This window comes from Eleutherodactylus coqui, chromosome 1 (genome assembly GCF_035609145.1).
Source record: "Eleutherodactylus coqui strain aEleCoq1 chromosome 1, aEleCoq1.hap1, whole genome shotgun sequence".
In the NCBI taxonomy this organism is placed as follows: Eukaryota; Metazoa; Chordata; class Amphibia; order Anura; family Eleutherodactylidae; genus Eleutherodactylus; species Eleutherodactylus coqui.
In genome coordinates, this window is record NC_089837.1 from 372,945,451 (window position 1) to 372,965,580 (window position 20,130).

The window sequence follows — 20,130 nt, forward strand, 5'->3', positions numbered from 1 at the left end:
TAGGGCCACCTATTATTATGGTAACACCCACCAAAACTTACTCTTCACCATCACGCTGTTTTACCCAACAACCATGGTAGCAAAACACTTAAAAGAACAGTTGTAGTCCAAAACAGTTTTTTAACACAAGAAAAATATAAACGCCTTCTCACTGAAAAAGTTTCATCCAGACCCCCTTACATTGCCACAGGTAGGCAGAAGTTCGGATGGATTCAGTTACTGCAGCATGGAAATCCAGCCTAGTAGCTTAGTAGAGCTCTTGTACTACAATAGGATAGCTAATGTTCTCTAGATTGGATTGGTGCATAGTGCCTGGGATATATAGGGTATTTCCTAGTGTAGTGGAAGATTTCAGCTTTGAAGGTTGCAGAATTGTGAAAGCAGTCATGGGGTATAAATTGGCTGTAAACCAGGAGCAACAAAAAATACAATTTAGGAAAAACTAAGTGCACCATCTTTGAGTCATATGGTTTTACATATATGTGCTTAATTATAAAACATCTGGTCCTTGGCACTTCAGATAAAAACAAACTCAAATGAACAATTACAAATAACAAATTACTTTGTGTCATCTATATATATAAAGGTGAAAGCCCTCACTGACTGAGTGAGTGACTCACTGACTGACTCGTCACTAATTCTCTAACTTCCCGGTGTCATACAAATGTGAAATTTGATGTGAGCATGCTTTAGACCCTAAATAGGAAAAGTAAATGGATCACAACCCTATTATTCAATGCTAAGTGCAAAAGCAAGTGCACCCCTATGTAATGTAACTTCCCTGTGTTGGAGAAGTGTTACATTTGGCACAACAATCTAACTGACCTCTATGTATATATACTAAGGAGAATCTACCTCACCTCTATGTGCATATACTAAGAACAATCTAACTGACCTCTATGTGCATATACTGAAAGGCTGTAAAGTACATAAGGAAGCGGCTCTGAACTGCAGGGATGGAGCATGCCTTAAAGGCTAAGAAAGGGCTACAACTTCCAGTTTGGGGTTAAATTTGAATAAAAAGGGGTATTACCTTTAAGGGTAAAAAGTGAGGAGAATGAGAGGGGTGGCACATTCTGCAGAGGGACATCGGTACATGCAGTCTGAGGAGAAACTAATGCTCCTCTATGTGTGTACACATTTTATTCCTCGGTTCCTCTTAAGTAACCATGACTTGGTGTAGAAACCTTCTTTCCTCTATTTGATGTGGGCTTTAACCTTGTTTTTACAAGCCACTCCTCATTTCCTGTGTTTAGGATCCCTTCTGAACAGACTGTAACCCTGTAAGTTCACTGCCCAGTCACAGCTTTCATCCAACCAGGTCTCTGTTACTCGCACTATGTCTTAGCTTTGCTCAGACATTATTACTTCCAGTTCATCTACTTAGTTGGTCAGACTTCTAGAATAAATCACCATACATTTTAGAAGCTTTTGGTCATTTTTTATTTAAAGTGTATCCCTATTAACTATTTTGTCAGTTCTAACTGTACTAACCCCTCACCACTCCACCCCCATTATCATTACTTAGTCCCAGGCCACTGTCTACACTATCTTCCGTTCTATCCATGTGATTGCCCTCCTCCCGCAGTCCCTAGTTTAAACACTTCTCCAACCTTCTAGCCATCTTCTCCCCCCAGCACAGCTGCACCCTTACCATTGAGATAAAAACCTATCCCTATGGTAAAACCTGTAGCTGACAGCAAAGTTCAGTGCTTTGTTCAGAACCTCAGTAATTGTTCAGTCTTTTACTAATTGTACTGACATAAACTTGAACACTTAATATGCTGAGGCCTTTAGAGTCTGAGATGTAGCTCTTAATTTTTTTTTGCAGTTTCTCTGAGAATTGCATGGTCTGACCTTGGGGTAAATTTACTGGGACATCCACTCCTGGAAAGATTGTCAACTGTATTGAATGTTGCACTTATATCCGCTTGTCAATCATTTACTCACTGTGGAATGATGGACTTAAAAATGTTTGGAAATGATCTTATGATCCTTCCCAAATTGATAGCAACAATTGCTTCTCTAAGACCACTGCTGATGTCTTTCCTCCTTAGCATTGTGCTAATACATGCATGAAAGGCTCCAGATGAGCAAATTGACAAAATTGCTGCTTTTATAGAGGTGGTCACACTTGCTGATAGTCAGGTAAGCAGTTAATCAGGAGCATTCGATTATTAGCAACTGGCTGCTACTTACTCAGTCATGAAAGCAGTATGGGTGTACTTAATTTTTCACACACTGCTTCTGCATTTTTGCCTAGTTTTTGTTAAACAAATAATGATATGCTATAATTTGTCATGTGTTATTGTTCATCTGAGGCTACATTTGCTTAATTTTAAGGCCTCCTAAAAAGACCAGGTGTTTTTTTTTTAATTATATCCTGATACATAAAACCCATAGAATTCAAATAGCATGTACTTAGTTTTTATCATGACTGCAAGTCAAGCTGTGTGTTTATATTCCCGTATCCACCTTTGCCTGTCACTGTGGGGTCGCTTTCTTCCCCCACGCTACATCACTGGCTGACTATACGCAGTTGGCACTCCATTCATTTCAATGGTACGAATGGCAATATCCAAATGTTTGCTGCTTGGCTATTTCTGCAGTCCCATTGAAAGTGAATTGAGCATCAGCGTGCTTGTGCAATCAGTACTCCATTCAGTCTCTTCCTCAGTGTGGCTAGTGCACTAACCCTGTAATGAGGAAGATGGAGGACACAGGACCCTTGTTTTCAGGTTCAGTGAGGTTCTCAGAGGTGAGACCCTATTTTTTTAGCAAATTATGATCCTGGTACAATTCCTTTAACAAGAGTAATAGTTTGAATCCATAATATGCCCCTATAATAATAGTGAGAGAAATCAGAACAACTCATTTCATGTGGATGTAGCAGTTGTGCAGCTGGAGGATTTGGGCCTGCAAATTACAGCACTGATAACTTAGCAAAGAATTACAGTAACATTTGAGAACTGTTTTCATATTTGTCATGTGCACTAAATGGCCTTTTATATATATTTTTTGGTAGCTTACCTTCACTGTCTTTTACTGTCAACATCATTCAGTGCAACAAAGCTGTTAGCAACCACAAATTCAGGATCATTCACTATTAATGTTTTAACATGTCTTCCTGATAGACATTGTTAACAATTAACTGCAGCTTTTAAAAATGCGCTGATCACCTTGCAAAATGATTTTCAATATGCAAAGGTCCTTTGTATCGCAATCTTTCAATAAAACCCCAGGCATAATTGCAAAAATATCTCATTGTTCAATCACTAATTTAATAAGTTTGCAGCCGCATTACCATCTGAAATCATAGTATTTAACGTATGATCATCAAATCCCATTGTGAGTGTTGACATGTTAAATTCGGTCTGCCAAAACGTGAAGTCCAGACTATTTTTACAATGACATTTTTATTGTATCCTTTCATATGCTTTAGTTATACATAAAAGTGGTTATATTGTATTGACATAAAATATGCAGAAGACAGAAATAAGATGTATTTAATCTGTAAGCAGACCAAGCTAAATACTAAAAGTAATGTTCATTATTGCATTAGTACAATGTCATTTTAACACAATATAATTTAAATTATCCATCCAGATCTTCAGCTGCTATTTCTGTTAGAGATGGGAATGGAACATTCATCAGCACCTTGAATTTACTACTCTATAATGTAAGTAGAAACAATATGCTGGCTTGTTTTATGCATTGTACTTTGTAGTCACCACTTGCTGTGTTCCCGTACAATATAAAATATTGTGTGTGGCATTTTAAATTTACTAAGGAGAAAGCGACTGAATCATAACTACATTGTGGTGTTTTCTCTGGCCAACTAGGAAAACAGAAAACACAAACAACTGCAATAGAAATATTGGTTCTTAGTCTTATATATAATTGAGTCTATGACTGCAAAAGCTACTAGATGACATCTTGCACCTCATAGGTTACTTCATCATATCACATCCTGTGATGCAGTGTAGCTAAAATAGTCCATATTAATGAATGTATTTACCCAGGTTTTGGTGTAAAATGTCACTTTTAAAAAAAGTTCAAATATCGCTGCCAGTGGCTATATTTTTGCCAATGTACTAACACAAAGATACATAAGGGTAGGTACAAACATCACTGCTCAACACAGTGCAGACAGGTAGATTGCCATAGGGATGAGCATTGCACAAGTGCAAGATACTGATGAGCAACCACTCACACACCTATGGAAAATTGGGGGGAGTGGCATACAAAGTGGCGTACATAAGGCATACAAAGGTTGTCAGGCCCACTGATACATGTACTGTACCATGCAGGCTTATAACCTATTAATGACACCACATACAATTCAGTCCAGCGGGTTGCTCTCAAAGTGAACCACACTGGACTGACAATCGGGGCTCTCTCAACATTTAAAGCCAGACTGCTTACTGCAAAAATAATGATGAATACTGATAAATAGTTAATATTTTGGCCAAAATATGTAAACTCGCAACCCCTGTCAAGGGTTCCTTTTATCTTGTGCAGTCCCTACACTAAAATTTACAAAAATATCACTACAAAGAGACAAATTAACTGAAATATCAGTCAGCAGCCATATTTACTTATATACTAATACAAAGATATTCAAGGACACGTACAAATACCACTTCCCAGCAGAATGCAGACAGGTTGATTGCTATATGGAAGAGAATTGACAAGTGCAAAATACTAATGAACAACCACTCACAAACGTACCACATATTAGGGGTAGTGGCCCCTTAGTGTTATACTTGTACATAGATAAGGAATACAGAGCGTGCAAAGTCCCACTGATATGTGTAGTGCGATAAACGTTTGTAGCCTGCACGGTGCACTGCACATATCAGTGGTACTTTGCACCCTTTGTATGCCTTATCTATGTACAAATGTAATATTAAGGAACCATCACCCCTCTACTCCTCAATATGTAGTACAATGTTTTCCCGTAAATAAGAAATATCCCAATAATAAGCCCTACCTCATTTAGGGGGAGCTTGAAATATAAGCCCTACCCTGAAAATAAGCCCTAGCTACACTATTTCACAAAAAAAGCAATACTCACCTAGCAGTTGCCGTCCGGGTCCCTCCCGCTGGGCTGCGGCACTCCGGCTGGCTTCCGTGCAGTCCTTAATGCTGACGGAGCATCTCTTGCTGGTGACGGGGCTTGAATACCCCGCCTCCAACAAGCGATTGCTCTGATGGGTTTAGGAGCTCCACCTCAGCCAATCAGAGCCAGCGCTTGATGAACCAATCACAATCATTCATTGAAAGACATCCCATTGGGAGGGACCCAGACGGCAACTGGTAGGTGAGTATAAGACACCCCCTGAAAATAAGACGCTGTGCCTCTTTTGGGGCAAAAATTATAATAAGACAGTGTCTTATTTTGGGGAAACGTGGTAAGTGGTTGCTCATTAGTATTTTGCAATTGTGCAATGCTCCTCCATATTGCGTTCTGCTGGGAAGGGATGTTTGTACCCGCCCTTGTATGTCTTTGTTTTAGTATATAAGAAAATAATGCTGCTGGTAGTGATATTTGAGTTGATTTTTTCCTGTGCAGTGATATGTTTTCTTAAAAAGTTAGCACAATAGTCTGTGATTTTGCTCCCTTAATAGCACAGATTTACTGTATGGCACAAGTCTACCTGTGCCATTAGACATGTAGAGAGATTTTTTTGACTGAGACATCAAAATACACCAAATGTATTAAAAGTGCATATGTTTTAAAGAAATTTTTCACAAACTTTGCCAACTGCTTTCTCCACCTTTGCTAGAGTAAAATGTGCCTGTTTTAGTAAATATTGGCATATGGATGTATTTTCACATTGCACATAATTCATCTCCCTGTATACTGCTCTTTAGAATAGTTCAACTACAAATATACAGTATAAGGCCTTAGTCAGACGGGCGTTTTTTTGTGCGATTTGCGGATCGCATGACGGATGCGCATCCGCAAATCGCGTGACCGGTGCCCGAAAATCTGCTCCTAGCCGCGTTTCATTAGAAACGGGCCGGAGCTGTCCAGCGCATTGCATTCAATGGAGCCGGCAATACAGCCGGCTCCATTAAAAGCAATGCGCTGCGGGCGAGTGTGGGATGAATTGTCGGGAAGGGCTTAAATATATAAGCCCTTCCCTGCAATTCATCCAGAAAAGTGTTAAAATAAAAAAAATATATATACTCTCCTGCTCCCGGCAGCCGGAGTTCCGCGCGGCCGGCCTGCAGTGGGTGTGAAGGGGGTGTGAGACAGACCTGCCCCCTGATTGGCTCAGCGGTGCGATCTGCGATTTCTGTTCTATAATTTATCGGACGAGAGCATAAAAAGCGCTCATGTGTCCGATACCATTGCAAAGCAATGGTTTTAAAAAAATCGCCGGACGCATGCGCATGCGCAAATCACGCGAAAAAACGCCCATCTGACTAAGGCCTAAGGCCTCGTTCAGACGGGCATTTTTTTGCGTGATTTGCGGATCGCATAACGGATGTGCATCCGCAAATCGCGTGACCGAGGCTGACGATTCACCGAAAATTCTGCACCTAGCAGCGTTTTCAGCGAAAGGGCCCGCTATCCTCTGCCACAGCTGGGGCACAGCTGTGGCAGAGGAGAACGATGTTCGCCCATTGAATTCAATGGAGCCGGCAATGCCTCTGATTGGCTGAGAGCAGGGACCAATCAGAGGCAGCTCTCAGCTGTCATTCAATAGCTCAGAGCTGCCTCTGATTGGTCCCTACGCTCAGCCAATCAGAGGCAGCACTCACTCACCCATTCATGAATTCATGAATGGGTGAGTGAGTGCTGCCTCTGATTGGCTGAGGGCTGTGACCAATCAGAGGCAGCCCATTCAGCAGGCAGGGATTTTAAATCCCCGCCTGCTGAATACTACAGAAAGCAGTTCAGGAGAACTGCCGGCCGGACGCAGCTGAACTCCGGCTGCAGCAAAAAGGTAAGTATACATTTTTTTTTTTATTTTTACACATTTTCAGGATGCTTTTCAGGGAAGGGCTTATATTTTAAGCCCTTCCCCGAAAGTTCATACAGCGCTTGCCAGCAGCTCATTGCTTTCAATGGAGCCGGCTGTATTGCCGGCTCCATTGAATTCAATGGGTGAACATCGTTCTTCTCTGAGAGGAGAACGATCTTTAGTACATGTTCTCAATGGGGTTGGCGCTGCTGCCGCCGGCCCCATTTAGTGCATATATAGAACACCAATTTGCGCAGAACACAGATAGGAGCGATCTGCGAATCGTTGTGTCCTATAATTTATCGCACATCCGCATAAAAAGCGGACATGTGCCTGCTCCCATTGCGATGCATTGGGACTATATATCTGCAGATCGCAAGTGCGTCTGCAAATTGGACCAAAAAACGTCCGTGTGACCGAGGCCTAAGGCCACTTTCACACTACAGTATTTTGGTCAGTATTTTGCATCAGTATTTGTAAGCCAATACCAGGAGTGGAACTTCCAGAAAAAAACTATAATTTAAAGATGTGCATCTTTTCTGTATTTTGGATCCATTTGCCTTACAAATACTGATGTAAAATACTGACAGGTGAAAGTGGCCTTATATGTTCAGCAATGTTTGCTAGTACATTTATCGGAAGCTTATTTATAATTGGAGTTTCTCAAAATACTGAATGTTCACTATCCTTGTAGCTCTGCAGAAACCTTGTATTCCTTTGTTAACGTAATAGATTACATTCTGTATATCACTGCCAATGTTGACAGCAAGATGCCGGTTTTCTGCTATTTTATTGTAGCTCCATCAATAGACAGTTGGAGCCCCTAGGAAGTTGTGAACCCCCTGGTGACTATTACATGAAAGAACTAGATACACTATCTAAGTATAAAGCACTTTATAATTAGTAATAACTGTCAAGGAAATAAAGGGAATGCAAGCCAAAATTCAATAAAGCATCGTGCTACATGACCTTTTACAATATAGACATTTATTTTAAGCGTGAATAATAAGCTAACACCAAGGAAAAAACTACATGCCAGCATACCCACAATCATCCTAATCTCTGATACTATACTTTATTCTATTAAGAACAATGCCTATTATTGATTGGCATACATTGCTTAGCAGAGCTAACTTTCCCTTAATTCTGAAGATTAATTCATATCAATACTGTGTACTATTACAGGATTCAACCTACAGCCAGCAATTGCTAATTCCAAGCACTGGATTGCCATTGAAAACCAAAATATATGCGGCAGTGAGAGCAACCAACCTTGACGGACGGTATATGAAGAACGCCTTTTATTATTCCTGCTTTTTTGTCGTTTGTCCTTGCATATGAATGAATCACAAAACACTCTGTGTAGATGAAGAATATGCATAGATGTCACTTCTTATAAATAAAGCCAAGATAAGACTCAGAGTTATTAAACATCCAAAGATACCTGAATATTTTAACAAAGTCTAATCTTGTTAACATTAGAGATGAGCGAGCGTACTCGGAAAAGCACTACTCGCTCGAGTAATTTGCTTTATCCGAGTATCGCTGTGCTCGTCCCTGAAGATTCGGGTGCCGGCACGGAGCGGGGAGCTGCAGGGGAGAGCGGGGAGGAACGGAGGGGAGATCTTTCTCTCCCTCTCTCCCGCCCGCTCTCCCCTGCTCCCCGCTGCGACTCACCTGTCAGCCACAGCGGCACCCGAATCTTCAGGGACGAGCACAGCGATACTCGGATAAAGCAAATTACTCGAGCGAGTAGTGCTTTTCCGAGTACGCTCGCTCATCTCTAGTTAACATATTGTGATAATATATGTCAGCACATTAATGCATAAAAGTAACCAAGAACTATCAATAGCATGTAATTCATACTGTATATGGGCTCTATTTAACTTTTTTAAAAATGACATCCAAATGCTAAGGCAACTCAACAGAACTGACAAAGCATAAAGGCAACTTTATTTTACAGCTAAGGATCATCGTTGGAAAGTTGCCAGGGCTGCTTCATTTTGCAAATACCAACTTGATGATGAAATTGTCATGCTATGACTAGTCTTGGTATTAATGTACATCCCTTTTAATATCATAGCTATGCAGTTTTTCCTGCAGTACCAGAAATAGAAAAGTGTCTAGATTTTGACCAAAAATAGGTGTTTTGAGATTTTTGAGAAGTACCCTTTGAATTATACTTCTAAAATAAGTCTATATATCTGAAAAATAGGAAAGAGATGAATTATAAAAACTGTACATGTGACCATTCACAGAACCCAAAATAGAATGCATGAAATAATCTACAGCAACAGTTTAAAAAATATCATTCAGATCAGATGTTGTAATTTGTCCATTGAGTGTTTTTCTAACAAAAAGGCTCACTATTTAAAATGCAAAGAATCAGAAACATTGATTACAAATATCAAAATGAAATTATTGCTTTTGTATCTTCAAACATTATATATTCACTGGGCCTCACGTACCAAAGTGTCTCAGAGGAAAACTATCCAAGTTCTCATTTTTTAACTTGCATTTCAAAATATCGGGAGTAGCATACGTATTTTGGGCTCCAAGACTGTTTTCTTGGTCTGTCAGACGCAAGAGAAATGGCAAGTCGCCCAAAATATTCAACAAGCACGGCCATATTTATTGAAAGAGGTGAAATCTGTGGTGAAAATCTGAAGCAGAAATGTCAAAATTCAAAATCTGCACATCAGGTCAATTTTTGTGTGGAAAAATATTTGAATGAGATGTATTCAGATCTTATCCACATTGCTGGTATTGTAATCTGCCTGGAAAATACACAGCATTTCTGGTACATGTGGTACCTACCCTTAAAAGGGTTGTATCACAATAAACATTTAGCACCTATGAATAGAATATGTGATAAATGTCTGATTGGTAGATGTCTCACTACCTGTCAGCCTTACTGAAATAAATGGAGTGGCGCCGCTCATGTGCAACCACCACTCCATTCAATCTGACGCTAATGCAGGTGGGTACAGCAAAACTGGAGTGATGAGAAGAGGGAAACATGAGACCTCCATTCTCAGGATCAGTGGGGGTCTCAGTGGTTAGGCCCTCACTAATCACACTTTTATCACCGATCCTGTGGATCAGTGATAAAAATCTATTGTGCTACAACCCCTTTAGCTCCAGCCATAACACGTTTGTCTTTGGCATCTGAAGTTTAAATGTAATACACTTCACCTTTATGAGTGCAAAACATCTTCTAAATGCAAGTAAATGTTGTTGTTAGATTTGTTATATTTACTTGCACACATAGTTGCACAGACTCACTACGTAAGTACACATATTAATTCAGATCCTAGATTCATAAACCCACCAAATTAATTTACACCCCAGATAAAATTACTTGACAAACCCCTAAATTTAAATCAAACGGGCCCATAATCTCAAACTAATGCAGATCCCAGACCAGAGCCCCCCAAATAATTCATGTCCTAAACGCAGCCCTCCAAATTAATTCAGACCCCAAGCAGATCTCCAAATCAGACCAGATCTAAAAATAATTCAGTCCCCAGACTAAAGGTCATTTTACATTGGCCAATGAATAGGCACAAACATTAACCCATGTTCACCTTGTTGTTGGCTTGTCTAAATGTGCCAGTGAGCAGCCAACAAATGAGCCAAGGCTTGTTTTTTGGCTGATTATATCTTATATGTTGGCATAAAAATGATTACTGGTCAGTACATTTCCCTTGTTTACAGGGAGATGTGCTGCCAAGTATGAGGATGAACAATCGTACTAACAATCGTTCGACACTATATCAGTGATCCTCTGCAGCTTTGAACAGTAAAAGGCGCCAATTGACAATTAAATACTCCCAAGGAGCAATAAGGGAATCAGGTCTGGGCAGTATAGAGCCTTCTAGGAGGAAGTGCTTTGCTATTTCTCACTCTGACTATCATCGTCTTTATGATTTATTACCGTAGGTGGAATGTTTTAATGGACTATTGTTATACAACACCTTCTGGTAATCCAAATGAGGACATCAGATATGATCTATTCCTCAGGTAATAATGATATTAAAATGAAAGATACTAAATATGTAACAGCTATTCGGTAGAATATTGTGAATTTTCTTATATATTTGTTTATAGCTGGGGGAAAAGAAAAATATTTGTTTCCATGTGTGCCTATTTATGCTATTATAGACTCAATATATGTGCATACATATCAATGTTTTTAGCTCATCCATATAATAGCATTTATTAGCACAAACATGTGAACAATTCTATCTACTTTTTCCCAAGACTCTGAGATCAAGAACCAATTACGAAAGTACCAAATTTTTACATACTTTAGATAGTTACTCGTCATGATTGGCTGGGCAGTAAAATTGTCCCAATTTTCGCCAAATCTGACAGGGTAAGTCAGACCCAAATTTTTGGCAAAAATTATGGAAAAATCGGATTTCACAAAATGCCTGCTACAGAGGTCAGAGGGAAGCCAATCAGCAGCCAAGGAGCCTTGATAATGTCACCAAATGTGTCTCTGGTATATGGGCAGCAGTTTCATTGGACACCTGCATGAGATAACCTAGCCATATATAACAGGTACAGTTTAACCAGTTGCAATTTTACAACTGAGCATAGGTTAAAGAAGCTGCATCACATTTATATGCTCATACAAAACGTGGTCTATTCTTATAGGGAGAGATATTCTGAAGAGGATATGGTGCGAAAACTTGCATACCAGCACAAAAATGAATGGGGTTGTATTGGAGAGACCAGAGAAAGAAGTTGCATCACATTATATCCCTATACAAAATGTGGTCTATACATTGGGAAATACATTCTGCAGAGCGCATATTTCTACTGCTGCTGCCACCATATAACGCAGCACAGCAGACAGACAAATTACTCTTTGGGATGGTGAATTCTACAGTTCTGTTTGTAACCTTAGATGTTGTTCAAGGTCACAAGTCTGGCCACTATAAAATATTTACAGGCGTTACACAGTTACCTGTGGGGTGAGAGGAATTAAATTACACTACAAAACAGGACCAGTTCAGAATCTTCAGTATATACTTTCTGGCCTTCTGTTCTCGCATATTGTGCTGCCCAAGGATTGTGGCCTGGTTAGTTGTCAGTGCTTTTCAGAATATAAAACAAGAAGAAGCCCAAACAGTGAAACAGAAAAAGACATAGTGCGTGTTAGCAGCCTCAGATGTTCAAAGTCATGAGTCCAGCCACTACAAATAATTTTACAAGCCTTACGCAGCTTCCTGTGAGGTAAGGATAATTAAATTATGAGTTGCAAAACAGGGACGGTTCACAATATACAAGCTATACTCTATGACCTTCTGTTCTCACACATTGTGCCACCCTGAGATTGCTGCGTAGTCAATGGCAGTGTATTTTCTGAATATCAAACAAAGAGAAACTGAAAACGGGGAAACAACAAAAGACAGTGCATATTAGAGGTCTCAGACTTCAAAGTCACGAGTCTGGTCACAGGCCTTAATCACCTATCTGTGGTTTTCTGAAAACCACAAAGTTAGGTGAGGAGTTGCATAAACTAAAAAGTAAACCAAAAAAGTAATTAAATAAAAAAAAAACATTTTTTTTAAAAAACAAAGCAAGGGGTAGGGGACGTGTCGGTAGTGATGATGGTGGAGGTGGAAGAAGATGGGATAAGTTGGCACTGTAAGCAGCTTCTAGTAAATCAGCAGCTCCACATTCTTCAGAAGGCATAGTAAGACCACTGCCTTTCCTTATAATCCTTTTACATGGGATGATTATCATTCAGAATCGAAATTCCAGCACTCCCACGGGAATATGAATGATAATCGTCCCATGGAAATGCATGAATGATTAAACAAGAATTGAACTGTACATAGAGGCGGACAGGGGGAAAACGATGCCTGGCCCACTCCACCTCCATTCTGGCAGCGTTGTGAGCAATGCAAGTGATACTCAATCGTGCGAAACAGTACTGGAGCAAGCATTACTGAGACATGCTGTCCGACAGCTCTTCCTTTATAAATTGACCTTAAGAAATGGCTCTACCTGTGCATTATATATACAGCGCGTAGAACAGGTCAGAGAGTGGATGACACAGCATGTCTCAACTACCACCACCTCCTCTGTCCTCTTAGTTGTAGCAACACAGCAATCAGTCTGCACCAGTCAACCATTAGCATTCACCCTGTACTGTATCTGGGCCAAATCCCCTGCACACTCCAAAGCAGGCCACATGGATCAGTATGAGGAGCTTTTTAACCATTCAGGGTCACGGATGTCAACAAGGCAGTCTAAACAACCAGAAAGAAGACCAAGACATTGAATGCATTGATGCCGAACCATCTTTTGCCCATTCAAATGAAAAATATCTCAATATCGAAACACAGAGCTATGGCTCTCATGTTTCTATTAGGAGCACACTCTGTCCTCAAGGTAATGTTGCTGGTGGTCGTGCTCTACAGCTGTTCCTTGAAGAAGGCCATGCTTGAGTGTTCTGTTTAACTAGTAGAATTTATCCTTTGCAACATTTATGGCATTGCTTTTAAAACAAGCACCATACCTGCTGTCTCTCTTGACGAAATTTTATATAGCAAAACAGCTGTTCCTTAGAGAAGGCCCGTCTTTGGCTGTTCTGTTCAATTGGTATAATTTCTCCTATGCAAAAGTAGGACACCTGTTGCTTAGCTTGGTATGTTTTTTAGTAGTCCTACAACTGTACCCTGGAGAAGCCTGTGCTGTTCTTTTTTCATACTTGGTAGAATTTGCCCTTTAAAAATGTATTACATTGATTTTAAAACAAGCACAACACCTGCTGATTCCCTAATCTTAATTTTTGATCCCGGAGACCTTATTTGGGCTTTCTTTTGTTTTCAGTGACAGCCCTCTGCTATGAGTGACTCTCACACCACTATTTTTTACCAATTTCTGGGAAGAACACAGTGTTCCCCAGATGTATGACTGCATTTCTGTGCATTTTTTTTTTGGCGGGGGGGGGGCTTTGGCTGCATTGAAGACCTTCTGAAGGGCAAACTAGTGAACCCGATTTTTACTTCCATTGACTTTAGTGGAGTGGGATTCACCATGATCCCGACACAAACTGCTTAATCCATTAACCGCTCATCACTAATCATTTATATAGCAATTTCATGGGTACTTGCTTGATGAAACACTACTAAAGTAAATGCTTATAATAAATGCTTTATTTCTTCACTAACAAAAAAAAACGTAATTACTAATGTGCCGTTAATCTTATATTTAAAGCTGTGATAAAGACCCACAGACAACTATTTTTGAAAATGGCAAAAGTCAAATGGGGAGATTTTCCTTTGAAGTGTTCCGGTTTGTCAAACATAAAAACCAGAAAATGTCCACTGTTTTCTTGCACTGCGTAACAAAATTGTGCCGATCAGATGACTGCCAGTATTTGACACCTGTAAGTACAGAAACTATTATCCAGTTATGAAGAAAGCATGAAAAGTGTTGAATTGTGTTTTTTTTAAACTACACTGGTATACAGTTTATGGGTATTGAGCCTTGTCTGCTTTTTGGCATAGCACACTATTTTTTGCTGTGAGCTCATTTTTGCTGAATCTACAATTACCTTTTAAAGAATATTATAATAGCAGTCATGTACAGTGTTGTAAAGTTTGGAAGTTTTAAAGAACAAAATTAGAAAGTCAACAATGTTACCTTTCAAAAAATATAGACTTCGTGAAACGTCACAAAAAGTTATTTGTTGTTATTTACAAAACCAGAAAAGTATCTACATTCATCTTCAGAGATTAAGCTATTAAAGTTATAGCTGTATAACAGTTGTGATCTTCTACACAATAAAGGCCCTAGCACATGGCCAGATTACAAAACTGAGTTGTACTGATTCATAATACTATGCCCAAAACCTGGAACATTGAAGTTTTTTCTCATGTTTTCTGCATAAAAAATGGTGGTATGCTCCATTTCATAATGTTTTATAAAGCTATTGTCATATGGGCACTTTATAAAGATATACAGTACTGTGCAAAAATGTTAGGCATGTGTAGAAAAAAAAATGTGCAAAATAAGATTTTTTAAGAAAAATAGAAGGCATCTGACTACAAATTTATACACCTGGGCAACGACCCCAAACATAAATAAATGTCATTAACAACTGTCTTCAGTGTAAAGAAGAACAGGGAGTCCTGGAAGTGATGATTTGGCCCCACAGAGCCCTGATCTCAACATCATCCAGTCTGTCTGTGATTACATGAAGAGACAGAAGGATTTGAGCATGCCTACATTCACAGAAGATCTGTTGTTAAGTCTCTAAGATGTATGAAAAAACTACCTGGCCAAGTTTTTTCAAAAACTGTGTGCAAGTGAACTTAAAAGAATTGAGGCTGCTTAGACAGCAAAGGCTGGTCATAGCAAATATTGATTTGAACGTTCAATTTTTATTGAAAAGGTTTTCCATTGAAGGTACAATAATAATAAACAAATAGCAAATTAGTAATCTCAAAATTTCTTATACAGAGGTTATATTGTGCAATTTAGGGATAATAGAACTACAAAACAAAAAACTGAAAAACTCTTGGATCAAGCCATCAATCAGCACATTAAAGAAAAGAGAAAAAAAAGAACGGGTGGGAAGAGCAATCAAAGCAGATAGGATTTTGGCAAGTAGCAGAAATGACTTTGGATCGAGATATCCCAATTTTTCACAAATGTTTTGTTTCTGTTAGATGCGCAGAGGTACATATATTTGAGCCAGCCATTATTGTTATCTGCCTTATGTCTGTTATAGAAGAGATAGAGTTACCATTTCAGGATTGAGCTATAGGTAATCTGGCAGCTACCAGAACATGTAGCAAGGGGGTACACATATGAGACAGTTGATCAGAATTTAGGTTTAATAGGGCCATAGCTGGGTTTGGGGATATCTCCATACCGCAAAGAGTAGACATTAAGTGGAAAGTCCACAAAGCTGAAATATATGGACAATTCCACCACAGATGCATTAGGGTTCCTTCTGATGAGCCACACTTCCAACAGTTTTCAGAATAGCAAGGAGAAATTTTGTTGAGTTTCTAGGGGGTGAGTTACCATCGGTACAATATGTTGCATAAGTTATCTAAATGGTTTGTACATCTGGATACTGATGGAATGGAGGAAAGACTATTTAACCATTGTTCATCTGTTATTGAGATTTGAGGATCTGTTTCCCACTTCTTTTTTATAGATTCTAATGGATCTTGTGTGTGTGAGATTAAAATTTGATAGCATTTTGGTATTCACTTATTGACCCCTTGAGTAGAATTAAACCAGGCCTCTAGTTTTGAGGGAACATTGACTCTAGTGAGGAGGGGGGTGGTGGAATTTTTGTAACAGATGACGAATTTGAAAATACAAGTCTGATCTAGGAATTTTGAAGGTGGATATAAGATCTGAAAAGGTATTGAAACCCTGAGCAAATATTGATTTGATTTACATTTCTCTTTTGGTCATTCACTTTACATTTTGTTTAATGACTAAAAAACTATGAACACTTCTTTTTGAACGCATTCTTACTTAGGATTATTTTTTCACACCTGCCTAAGATATTTGCACAGTACTGTACATACAAAGATAATGGGGGCACCAGGCCTCTGAATCTACACCAATTTAGAGAACTCTCACACTCTTATCTGCTGACTAATTATGGATTTATGGCCCTTTTACATGGGGCAATAATCGTCCTATGTAAATGCATGCAGCGACTGAACAAGAGTTGTTCAGTTTCTACATGCAGAAAACTGAACAACATGCCGTTCAGTGTAAGCAGCAGTCATTCACTTCTGAATGACTGTCTTCTTACTGTGAATGGAGGCAGGTGGGGAGGGAACGCTCCCTGGCCCGCTACACCTCCATGCTGGTAGCACTTTAAGTGAAACCAGCGATACTTACTCCTGTGTAGCAGCACAGAAATGAGCATCACTGGGACGAGCTGCCGGGCATCATTTGTCTGACGGCTCGTCCCGTGAAAATGGACCATTACTCTCCAAGCTTATCTTGTTATCCTGTTATTTATTTTTTTATGCAAATTAAACCCACTATGGCTCTACTCTTTTCTATATATAAATATCTGTTTATATATAGTCTGTTAAAGAGGCTTAAGCAGCCTCAAAAGCTTGCTGTAACGTGTAGCTTCAAGATTTTTTTTGCATCTCTTAGGGCTCCCACCCACTGGCGTTTTTTTCTCCACTGCGATGCGATTCTAAAGTTAAAATCTCGCATCGCAGTGCGAGAAAAACGCAGGCAGATATCCCAAAATCGCTGGGATATCGCTACGACATCGCCAGTCTTATCAATGGGGCCAGCGGCAGCAGCGCTAGCCCCATTGAAAAGATATGGAGAATGCCGCTGACTTCTGCCACAACTGTGGCAGGAGTTTCCTTCATCCCCGCGGTTCCCGCGGGGATGAAGGAACCCTCTGTCACAGCTGTTGCAGAAGTCAGCGGCATGCTATCCCATTGAAAGCAGTGGTTTCTGGCAAGCCCTGCAGCATGATTATCGGAGAAGGGCTTGAAATGTAAGCTCTTCCCCGATAATCATAAAAAAGTGGTTAAAAAAATAATAAAAAAGTTACTCACCTCTCCTGCTGTCAGCCGCATCCTCCGGCTGGCTCCCCGGCACTGCTACTGAGCTCTTTCAGCAGACGGCGATTTAAAAATCCCCGCCTCCTGAAAGGGCTGTGCAGATTGGCTGAGGGCTCAGCCAATAGCAGCTACTGCTTAGCTATTGGCTGAGCGCTCAGCCAATGGCAGATAGCTCTAAGATATTTCTATTCATGTATTCATTGAAAGCAATAGGATAGCATGCCGCTAATTTCTGCCACAGCTGTGACAGCTGTCACAGCTGTCACAGAGGGCTCCTTCATCTCCGCGGTCACTGTGGCAGAAGTCAGTGGCATTCTCCATATCTTTTCAATGGGGCTAGCACTGCTGCCGCTGGCCCCATTGAAAAGACTGTCGCAGCGATGCCGCAGCGATATCGCTGCGATTTCTCGCACTGCTCTGCGAGAGTTTTCACTTACTCTCGCAGCGCAGTGGAGGAAAAAACGCTAGTGGGTGGGAGCCCTTTGGCGGCTCTCACATGCAGCGTCAGTATAATGCTGCATTTAAAATGTGGCGATTTACCGCAATTTTGATCAGCATTTTCAAACACGTTACTGCGTTCAACAGTGTTTTTCAACACACACCATCATTGTGATGGGTGATAAGGGCTCGTTAAAAAGCGCAAAGTACACAAAAATAGAGCAGACAGTGTTCGAAAAATGTGGCATCAAAAATGCCATGTTCAAACGCTAGTCTACAAGGCCTCATTGAAATCAAAAGGTTCCTTTATACCGCGATTAGCACAGCTTTCTGAATGCTACGCTAATCACAGTAAAAAGCATCTTGTGTGAGAGCCGCCTTACTAAGAGCAATAACATTTCATGCGGCCCCTATAGAAATGAATTTGTCTGTATATTGCAAGGATTAGACAGGTTTTTCAGAAAGCACAACTGTAGTGGTTCTTTACAATGGCTAGTGAAGGGGTCCTAACAGGGCATTTCAACAATGGCTGACTAAAGCAGAAAAAATATTACTATTATGCTAAACAAAAATGGACATATCTTTGCATATTCAGTCATAAGCAAAACTGCACAAGTATCTGGTCAAAGAAATAGAGCATGAGTAATCCTCATACGTGTAGTTTATGATTGCAGATATGGTGAACTATTACTTCAAATAGTCTTCAAACTGTCTTATAAATGAAGTGTCTGGCAATGTTAACTCTTTTGTAATCCTGCAGACATGCCACAACAGAGAAAGAAGGGATGCTCACACAAAGACTACACTCGCCCCACAAAGTCTTTCTGGAAATGCCGTTGTATCTGCTGGGCCCATTATTACAAAAGGCGGTAATGTTATTCTCATTTACAGATATCATACTATCATGTTGGCGATATATAATTCACAACTTTATAACAGTACAGATGCTAAACTTTATCCATATTATTTGCGTCTTCTGCATTGTTTGTCCATTATATTGTGAATATCAAGCATTTTTAATTTACAATTATAGAATGACCTTTGGAAAACTTTTAAGCTAAAATGATCTGGAAGCCTCACACCACCTGTCCAAACATGGAAAATGACGTGGATAATAGCACACATCTTGATCAGTCTGTCATGGCACCTCACAGATAGTTTCTTATAGTGAGATATAGAGCCTATTGATTCATAACATATCTGTGATACCAAATGAGCGTGGATGCAAATAAATAACTGTTGGACATCAAATACCAAACAATGTACTACAAGCACAAGTTTAATCCCCTAAGGACTATGCAATAAGATACTGGTCACTAGAGACTGATGACTGCCACTTCATCACTACAGCACACCACTATCTCACGATGTACATGCATAGCGCACTTCACTGGAACACCAACATGCATTAAACATATCAGTGCACACTATAAACATGCATAGAACATGTTACTGGGTTAAAAGACTATGCACAGAATATACCATTGGACCACTATGTGGACCATTGGATCACTGGGAATATTATGTGTTACTCGGTAAGCATGACTAATCTCAAGATCTATTGTATGTCTGGATCACTCAGCCTGTTCATGTTATATGTCATATCTATCAAAGTATGTGCAGAGCCCTTCTTATTATAAAATCTATGGGATTTACTTTGTTTCAGAACACTTTACTTCAAAATGTTTTTATTAACTTTTTTTCATAAGTAGGGTAAGGCGTAGATGCATGTTATACAGTGATAATGGTACAAAAGGATATTAGATCTTTAGTAATAACTTTCAAGTATTATGGTACATATATCCGGTTCTGAGGATTCAAATTTAGTTTATAACAAACATTTATAACATATCCTGTTGCATCTTAATAAAGGAAAAGTTTTTGGAAAAAGTTGGAGGGGGGGGGGGGGGGGGAGAAAAGAGAAAAAAAGAGGGGGCAGGGTGGTTTACAGGAGATAAATAGGGGTAATTTAGAACACTTTAATGTTAATGTAAAGGTATGCAAGTGAATGGTATTATGGTGCAGCAGTGAACAAGTCGAGGCAAAAGTTATTGCAGCATATAACACTTTACTAAGTACAAAAAACATTATTAATGCTTTGATCCACAGGAGCGTGCAATGCTTCAAAT

At 39.7% G+C, this 20,130-nt stretch overlaps 1 protein-coding gene across 1 annotated transcript in view; it reads left to right on the top strand.

Moving 5' to 3' along the window:
- Positions 1–20,130, top strand: part of ZPLD1 (zona pellucida like domain containing 1) — a 121,762-nt gene that overhangs the window by 43,107 nt on the left and 58,525 nt on the right. The window contains exons 4-8 of the mRNA XM_066578643.1: positions 3,607–3,679; positions 8,163–8,260; positions 10,920–11,000; positions 14,214–14,385; positions 18,762–18,870. Of these exons, the coding sequence (XP_066434740.1) occupies positions 3,607–3,679; positions 8,163–8,260; positions 10,920–11,000; positions 14,214–14,385; positions 18,762–18,870 (533 nt within the window). The remainder of the gene's footprint in view (positions 1–3,606; positions 3,680–8,162; positions 8,261–10,919; positions 11,001–14,213; positions 14,386–18,761; positions 18,871–20,130) is intronic.